This window comes from Lutjanus erythropterus, chromosome 11, assembly GCF_056507025.1.
Source record: "Lutjanus erythropterus isolate fLutEry1 chromosome 11, fLutEry1.hap2, whole genome shotgun sequence".
In the NCBI taxonomy this organism is placed as follows: domain Eukaryota; kingdom Metazoa; phylum Chordata; class Actinopteri; order Lutjaniformes; family Lutjanidae; genus Lutjanus; species Lutjanus erythropterus.
In genome coordinates this window covers 31,113,581-31,122,647 of record NC_139327.1, presented here as the reverse complement: position 1 = coordinate 31,122,647, position 9,067 = coordinate 31,113,581, and the positions used below count along the sequence as shown (strand labels likewise).

Here is a 9,067-nt window from a genome sequence, read left to right as displayed (position 1 = left end):
AATTAAGTTTGAAAAATTATGATATAAATCATGATTTTAATGAGGTAGCTCTTTGAAGGGACTCAAAATAAACCCAAAATAAAAAAACATGTTTTGTTTTGTTTTTCTCTGGTCTGTAGTGATATTTTTCCACTTGGTTTGTTTCAGTTTGAGTTGCAGAGTTTAGATACTGGTTGAAGAGATGTCTGCTTTCTCTCCAGTATAATGAGACTAAATGGCACTCAGCCTGTGTTGCTCAAAGTACCAAAAAAATGAATTTAAAAAATTCAAAACCAGTGTCTCTTTCCAAATATCATGACTCGATTACTCAAGATAATCCACAGACCTTGATGTGAGCAGCTTCGTGTGGGAACTACTTTCTGTCTGCAGAAGAATCTACCGGAACTTTCTTTCTTGCAGAAAGAAAGTGAAGTAGTTCCTTCATGCAACTGCTCACAACAAGGTCTGTGAAGTATCTTTGAGTAAATGTAACGTGCACCACTGTACTAAGGCTGTAGTCCTTATTGCAATGGCCTGTGTTCGATCCCAGCCCGCGGCCCTTTACTGCATGTCGTCCTGCTTCTCCCACCTTTATTGCCCCAAGGTGGGGCTCCATAATGGAACAGTGTTACTTCAAGGCAACATTTCAGACAATTTTTGCGGAGAGAGATAACAGAACTGAACCATGTGAGGACGGCCGCAGAAAAAAAAAAAGGACTCAGCATGAGTCATGTGACGAGTTAAAACACCGCTGGTGCTTTCCTCACCGCACTGCCCCATAATGGAGGCTGTATAGGGTGAATGTAAAATGAGGACGTTACCTAGAGACAAAACTGTACCAAGGAGGGATTTTGTGTTTTTTTTATGCATTTTGATTTCAATACTAGAATATTTAACTTAGATCTGGCGTTGATTTGGACCGAGATAATTGACCGATGAGACCATGATCTTCCCCCATAGTAAGTCTCTGAAACCACATAATGATGCACTGACTTTTTTGTAGAAACTCTGCTACACAAAGCCTATAGAAACACCTATAACAACTTCAGCATAGAAATAATCAAAACAGCTGAGATTTCTGTCTGGCTTCAGGGGCAGTATATACATTAATTATGTGGTATTTTTCACCCTGACAAAACAATCCGACATTAAAACCCCACCTGGAATCATAATTTTTCTAAATAACATCTTGAGATTTAATTTTGTCTTTCTTCTGCCGTCGCCATTACCGAGTTTTGCTTGCGCTTGCGCTTGTTACAGATTACGTATTTCTGCTTTTACATCAATCCCACTTGAGAGCGGTTACTGTGATTGGTTTCCTTCTGTGAGGAACACAAAACTGACAAGTAACGACAACCTTCCTCGACATGTAGTGGAGTCCGAAGTACAATATCTGTCTTTGAAATGCAGCAAAAGTCGTAGCTTTCCAAAGTACAGATACTCAAAACATGTACTTAAGTACAGTACTCAGGTAAAAGTACTTCATTACTGTCCACCGCTGATCCTTGACAATATGAGGCTCTGGTCAAAGTCATTGATTTCACTGCAGCAGAGCACTTGAAGTCATCCATCTCCGCTCACTAAAAAACTTAGATGAATACAGCAGTCCAGTGGAACTATAGACTGTATATTAAATATGTTGAAATGAAATTAAAATACAGGAATTTGAGTTCAGTGGCTGCCACCCTTCTGTCTGCCAGACTCCATTAAAATATTGCTCAATTTAACTCTCATAAACATCTTCTCCTTCTAAATATTGTGGATGATTTTGTACAACTCACAAACAGATACTTATAAACTCGGCAAAAATTTGGCATGAATTTTAACTCTAATAAGCCTGAAACAGGCAAATAATAACACAAGTTACAGACCGGAATAGAAATGTCAGACCACGGCTGTAGCGTTGTTGTCAGATAAGCAAGTATTTAAACTTTGCATGTGTCTTTAACTTCATTTTATGATTTATTGCAGTAAAAATATTACAGATTTCTCTGTTAAATCCCTTTGTGTTAATAATAAAGAGTCATATTCATTCAATTTATTTTGATTTTTTATTTTTTATAAAAACACACAAACAAAAACAACTATGTACAAATAACATTTACAATTGGGAAAACAAAACGTAAGAATGTGAAGTAGAGCTTGCACCAGAAGTCTGTCAAAATGCATTAGGATCCCTCAAGCTAAGATTCACTTTTTGCGTATAACGGAAGGAAATGATAATTATTCTATTCTTTATAATAAAGGGTACTTCTAAATGTAGAGAGCACTGAATATACTGTTTGTATGTATCAATGAGTATGATGCCTGAGCAAAACTGTGCTACAACAACTCACTGTCACAAGAAACTGAGCCCCAAAATGCTTCGAACCAGCCAAAAACATCAAGAACAAACAACAGGTGAGTTCATCTAACACAGCAGTGCACTTCATAACTTCTTTCATAACTTCACAGAAACGTCGAGGGAAATGAGGAAGAGTCCTGCTGCCGAACGTCAAAGACATGGCGATAGAGTGGGTGGGTTTTGTAGCTTAAGATGTGGACGTTGCCCTTCACGGGCTGGAGGGAGGGTGATGATGGGCGAGTCGACTGAGAGGTGGGGTCAGACGGGAAAAGATGGCAGGCAGGAAGAGCTTTTCAAAAAGTCCAAAGTTTCAGAGCACCTTCCTGTCCTGTCCTGATGTCCTCAGAAAATGTTGGCGAACCGGGGCGACCAAATGTTGCTCCAGAGGTCGTCTGTGTGGTTGCTGAAGCCTGAGCCCAGTGTGGTATACCGAGGACTGTCGTCTAGGTCGTCGGCTGCAAAACAAACAGAGGAAATCCAAGGTCAGGATGGTGACAAAAAAAGCCACGTTCTTACATTAGCAGTCTGACAGAAGCTGACAAAATAACCCTGATGATGTCATAGTGATGTCAGCAGGGTCATGTCAGACTATATGGTGAAAGACATGAACATTTACCAGGCAGAGAGGGTCTAACAGAGCATGCTATTAAGTTGCATTATGGGAAATGTAGGATTTTTTTTTGCATGCTGACCCTTAAAAAGAACTAAAAGTCAGGATAGCTCCGCCTCTTTTTGAGCCTTATTTTGTTGATCTGCCTCTTGATGCTTTATTGCTGAAGTATCTCTTTAATATTTAATGTTGCTTTACTTTAAGGTGTAACATTTTGGAATTAATACAGCCCAGGATTTCTGCAGATTTCAACAAGTTAAATTCAAGACTTTTTAAGACCATTATGAATACAATTTAAGACCTATTTCACATGTGCAATGGCAAAAAAGTATGTTAGTTAAATAATCTATCATGAAGCCAACAATATAAGAATATAATATAAGACCTTGTTGTTTCCACACTTGAAGGTGGACCATGTTGATTTTGTTTGTAATTGTTACAGCCTGATTAATGCATTTTTTTGTTTTTTAAGATTTTGGTATCATTGCCTGAATACTGCTTTAATATTAATAAGCACATTTTCACATCTATATTTTACTCTTCAATTCCTATATTACCTAAATTGAGACATTTTGTTACAGATGAATCCAATTAGCAACATTTACCTGAGGAAGAATCGCTCCACTGGCTCCCTGGACTGCCGCATGCTTCATTGTTCAGGAACCCTGTGTCGTCTAAACTGAGGAACTGTGATTCTTTCTCCAGTTGCTCGCAAATCTGAAAGAACAGCAACACTGGACTTAATATGGCTCCAATATTTTGTACAACTGGAGCTTTCGCAACACCAAACAGCCTTTAACAATCAGTCTCACTGTTTTAGGTATTATTAAACAAGCCAAACAGGCAGAGTAAGACAAACATGGGTATTCCTGTCAATGAAAAATGCATGCTGTTCAGAGGAGTAGGAGCCAGAGACAATGCTTACCCTGATAATGTCATCGGCGCTGCTGTCATAATCTGGATGGTCACAGCAAATCGAGGGGGAGAGAAAAGGGAGGGAGCATGAGCTTCTGCATTTACTTAATTTTACTTAGATTATTCTTAAAGGATTTACTGGCAGTGTGTCGTGTGTTATCGTCTTACCGGGGCTGTGCTCAGGTGAAACTTCAAACTTGTGGTAGAAGTTGTTGTTGTTTGAAACGTCAGCCCAGACGTCAACTGTTGAAGAGCAGTCTGGAACTTCAGATAAAGGCACGAACTTGAAGTCTGCAAAGATGGCAAACAATAGAATTTAACTTTTTGCTTCTTTAACGTGTAAAGCATTTCCTGTGTCCATACCTATCTACTTATTTATTTTTCATCTACACACACTTTTCCCACTCACCTTGCAGCTCTGTGTTCACTGTGCTGTCGACTGTGTTCTCCTGAGTGGATGAAGTGTCTTCCTGCATGGACTCATCCATGGGAGACTGAGTGTCGCTGTAGTCGTCTTCCTCCACCTTGACAGCTGACCTCTGCAGGAGAGATTCAGGAAATTAGAAATAGGTCTCTGACTGTGTAACAAATAAAGCAAACATCACTAAAATCAAGTGGAACTGTCATAAAATATTTGCAGTATTTACCATATTCCTTGACTTTGCTTCCTTGGTCTTGCGTTTATCTGCGCAGATGACAGAAAGACATTTTGATCACTTAAACAGCTCGTGTGACTGCAGAACAGAAAAAAATCAGCACCTGCAGCAATGTTAATTCAGATTTTTTTTTTTTTTTTTAAAGTGAGCAAGAATGCTCGCTTCCTGTCAGTCGTCTCACCTCTGGTTTTTAGGCTGCAGGGCAACATCCTGAAGACGCGCATGGCTTGGTGACCTTTGTTGATACTCTTGTCTTTCACCTCCTCAATGTCAGGCAGTGAGTTCATCGCACAGCGGAAGTTGGCTTTCCATGTCTTTGGGTCACAAGTCTGACCTTCCACGTATTTCCCTGCAGAATGCATTTTGTTTAGTTTAACACATCAATAAAAGTACGAATTTTCTGTGTTATTATCTGCAAAGTTTGCATGTACAGCTTGCTCACCTGTGTGGACCGCCCACTTTTTGAACAGACATGCGTCCTTGTCCATCTCCCAGCCATGCCTGGCTGCGTGCTTCCAGGGAATTGTGAACATGGTCTTATCCTGTAAAATACAAAATGAAATACAGAGTTAGAATGAGGCTGTCTGGACATCCAACAAAATATGAGCAGACATTTTCAAATATTTCAAGAGACTGCTGTTCAAACTATGCTGACCTTGTAGCAGTTTTCTAATGCATGGCCTTAAATTATGTAAAACTATTATTTGCATAGCACAGTGGCGGAGTAGGAAAAAAAACACACAAAACAAGACTGTCTTGGTGTCTTTTTTCACCTCTTTGGAGTGCCAGGGAGTGTTTATTCTTAGTTGAGTTAATTAGTTACTTCAAACTGTCAGTTTCTCTGGTTTTACTATTTATATGTATATGTTTGAGTAAAATTAACATTTATGTTTTATTTCATAAACTAATGACAACATTTCTCCTGCTGCCATGCAGTAGAGATAGATAGATAGATCTCTATACTGACTAGGCAGACACTTCATACTATTTGCATGAAGTAAGCCTCTCACCTTGTCCACCCAGTTCAGCCCCGAGATGGAGTTAGAGTCGATCATCTGTTCCAGCCACGGCCTCATCCTCATCCTTGACACGGGCATGTTTGCCTGAAGACATACAGCAACAGAGGAAAGGAGATCTTTAGGTAAATGAGTAATGTTCCGTGAGAAACAGCGTACAGTAGTGGGAGCGACTCTAAACTCCCGCATCTGCCTCGGTTTAGATTTGCAGCCGCCTGCCATCCTGCGGAGGAGGAGTGTGAGAGGAGTTCACGGCCAGGGCATGCAGGCGATCCGGGGGGCGTTTACGCGCAGGAGACAGCGCTACTCACGAAGGTCACAAAAGACCGAAAATCACTTTTTATGGCTTTATCAACAAAAAGTTTGTACAGCTGGACTCGTTTTTGCAGTCCAAAAGTCTTTGTGCAACTATTTCATGAATTAGTAGACGTGCGCCTCAAAGTCCCGCATGCGCCCACGCGTCCCCCTGACCCGCACTGCTGCATGTATAAGACACACACGTTTTTTTTCTCTTCATCGACTGTTTAATCAGTCTGTCAAGAAATTAAAAGTTCTCCTGCAAGCATTGTGTGCAAGAACTACACAAACTTTACCAATCCGGAAAAATAATAAATTAGAAGCATCACTGTTTTAGTAATTTAGGCGTGTTAGAGGCTACAAACAACTTTATCTACCCGTACACGTATTATTCTCAAAACCAAATAAAATTATAAAAAATAAAATAAAATAAAATACAAAGCAATAAAATATTTAATTATGATGCACACCATGTCAGTAGAAGTGATAAATTAATATCAAATCACTTACAGGCTTGCTTGTTTAATGATCCTTAAGAAGAGGAAAATGCACAAGTATAGTCCGATTGGTTTGAGATCGTTCCGAAGAAGCTTCTTCTTCTTCTTCTCGCCTAAGTGTGTTATCCACTTGAAGAGTTGTCTTATCAAGAGCGAGCAGTGGCTTCAGACTGGATAGACACTGTATTTATACAGGGTGAAGCGGGTTTTCCCCGGCTGGACAAGGAGGTGTGCACTGTAAAAAGACTCCGCCTCCAAAACAAACATAAGACGTGATGACTAAAACTTTTTCTTAAATCAGTCGTAACATTTTTTATATATATAATTATCCCTTAACAGGATTGTGCCAGTGGAAATCCATGCATATGGTCCATTCTGAATCATAAATGCCATTTAAAGACGTTACATAGTCTGATGTAGACGGTAAATTAAGCAAAATGTCATGCTTTTACAGTGCAGGCGTTCGCGCATGCGCCTTAGCTCCCTTTTCGGCAGTAGACCTTTTTCCGAGAAATCACGCTGTTGTATGCAAGGAGGAAGTTAATAATAACATGGGATGATTACGGCGACTTCTGGCACGTAGACTGGACCAAACCTCATACCTGCAGGAGCACGACTGTCACTATAATGTTATTTTGTTTACGGTTTTTTAAATATTAAGCAGACAGTTCTGCAGAAACGTTTAAGTATTTGCAGGTATCATCACGCACTGCAGCTTTTATCTTACTGTCAAGACCAAGAGTTAGTTTATTGTCATATTGTTATATGCTTTCATGCATGAAAAAAGACGATATGTTGTTCCTCTGAGCTCATAACATTTTAACAAGATACAAATATTTATATGAACAAATCCCCTGAAAAACAACAATACAGCTCAAAATATACTGTGGAATAACAGAAAGAATCAAATACTAAAGCATGACAGGCCATGGTTTTATTATTTTATTAATCATATATAATATATCAATGATTATATTGTATTATGTACAGTACATAGTTGTAACTATAGTAATATTAATGATAATAATAACAATTTACATTTTTAGTATTGATAGAATCTGTAATAACAACGTGCAGGTTAGAGATTGTGCAAAGTGTGCTTAACTTTAAATAAGAATATGCATATAAACTGTGCTAATAAACATAATAAAAAGCATATGTCCTGTTTTAAGACACCTGCACACACACGGACACACACACACGCCCACGCACATTTATTCCAGCAGATAACACAGCTGACCCCACAGCCTGCTATGATAAACATCTGCCTGGGAGCAGCCCTTTAGTATAAACAGCTCTTCAGCTGAGAAGTCGGGCATTTACAAGAAATGCTGTAGTAATTTTCTGTCGCCACTAGGGGCAGCGCAGTACAGCCTTATCTGTGGGCAGACAGCAGCAGCGTGATGATGACACAGCGCGAAAAAGGAGCAGTTGTGTGTGAAACCCGGAAGCGGCAGCTGCAGCAGCTGTCAGGGCTCGATAAAATAGGCTTTTATGCACAATATCATTCATATCTGTGGCGATCTTTCACCAAAAATAAAGCAATGCGTGCACAACACTGCAAGAGAGTGGATGAAAATGACAGTGCATGATCTTCATTATATTTTATGATAAATTTTTAATTCTGGTGCTCTTTTTTATTTTATTTTTTTTGCATCATTTCAGCACCTAATACATCCCGAGCTCATGTTATATAACAACAAGTGGTTGTCACACGCATATCTCACCGTCCCTGTGCCTTAGTGTGATTTTTGGGAAACCCCACAACAGCGTTGTCGGGGGCAGATACCGGTGTGTCCATTTAGGGGCTTCCCGCGTAGCGTGTTTGCGCGCTCACGCCCGTAACGCGCATGTGCGTGATAACGAGAGTCGAAGGCGCGGGCACGGCTGGGAGGGGAATGGAGGGAGTTTTCCTGCGGAGTTTTCACCGGCAGTCAGTCCGCGGGATTTCCCAGTAAAAGCCAGATATCTGGATTTGCAGGGGAAAATCATCCCGATTTTCCGACCTATTAGGCTCATTGATGTTTAGTTTGAACTTGTAAAGCTGTCAAACAAACAAATCTCCCCTGAGGTAGAATGACATCAGTGTGGAGACAAAGGAGCGACTTAAAGGAATTCACAGGAGCTGCTGACGCAAAACATGCAACGTATTTCTCAGATTAAACTGTGAAGCTCTGTTTTCAGGGAGAATTAGCATAAATAAATAATTTTAAAATGCATGAACATCAGTAGTTGCTCCCTAACTGCAGGTGGAGACTAGAGTTGGACAATATATTGATATATCAACATCTAGATATTATCATCGATTTTGGATGTGATAGTGTTGCCATGTGTCATAACTGCTTTTTAAGGCAACATTATGATAAAGTGATGTAATTTTCTGAATTTGCTCAGCTGTTCTTTCTTATCACTATACCCATATATTTTTAATGATTACTTATCAAAAATCATTTTACTGCAGTAGATGTTTAAGGTTGTACTAATTTTAATGCCACTATATCCACAGGACATCATATTCTATAATCTTATCATCGCATTATTTGAGAATTTAAATTATGTAATTTTACAGAAAATAATGTATATCAAAATATATGTTGTATCTTGAGGAAATGCCTAAAAATATCAAGATATTGTCGATATTGTAAGTCATACTGCCCAGCCCTACAGGACTCCTCAGATTGGTTGCAAGATAAATCTGAGATGTTGCAATATCATTAATTGGATAAGCAAGAACGATATGACACAGTACTATA

At 39.4% G+C, this 9,067-nt stretch overlaps 1 protein-coding gene across 2 annotated transcripts; it reads right to left on the bottom strand.

Moving 5' to 3' along the window:
- Positions 1 to 2,564: 2,564 nt before the first annotated feature.
- On the bottom strand, positions 2,565 to 6,485 carry irf1b (interferon regulatory factor 1b). Of its 2 annotated transcripts, XM_084729947.1 has the most exons (10): positions 6,328 to 6,485; positions 5,515 to 5,607; positions 4,947 to 5,046; positions 4,686 to 4,853; positions 4,496 to 4,533; positions 4,258 to 4,387; positions 4,017 to 4,139; positions 3,859 to 3,890; positions 3,539 to 3,650; positions 2,565 to 2,778 (listed from the first exon to the last, which is right to left on the bottom strand). In XM_084729947.1, exons 2-10 carry the CDS (start codon positions 5,599 to 5,601, stop codon positions 2,666 to 2,668), a joined length of 903 nt encoding a protein of 300 aa, XP_084586073.1. In that variant the 5' UTR covers positions 5,602 to 5,607; positions 6,328 to 6,485; the 3' UTR covers positions 2,565 to 2,665. The 2 variants fall into 2 exon arrangements, with proteins under 2 accessions (XP_084586073.1, XP_084586074.1); XM_084729948.1 differs by lacking the exon at positions 3,539 to 3,650 and having other exon boundaries at positions 2,620 to 2,778.
- Positions 6,486 to 9,067: the final 2,582 nt, after the last annotated feature.

Bases quoted from the DNA above. Each gene is read 5' to 3' on its own strand.
- irf1b (XM_084729947.1), bottom strand. From the start codon at position 5,601: ATGCCCGTGTCAAGGATGAGGATGAGGCCGTGGCTGGAACAGATGATC. The intron at 4,388-4,495 runs GTAAATACTGCA...TCTCTCCTGCAG, and splicing joins AAGCAAAGTCAAGGAATATG to AGGTCAGCTGTCAAGGTGGA. The intron at 3,891-4,016 runs GTAAGACGATAA...GTGACCATCCAG, and splicing joins TTCACCTGAGCACAGCCCCG to ATTATGACAGCAGCGCCGAT.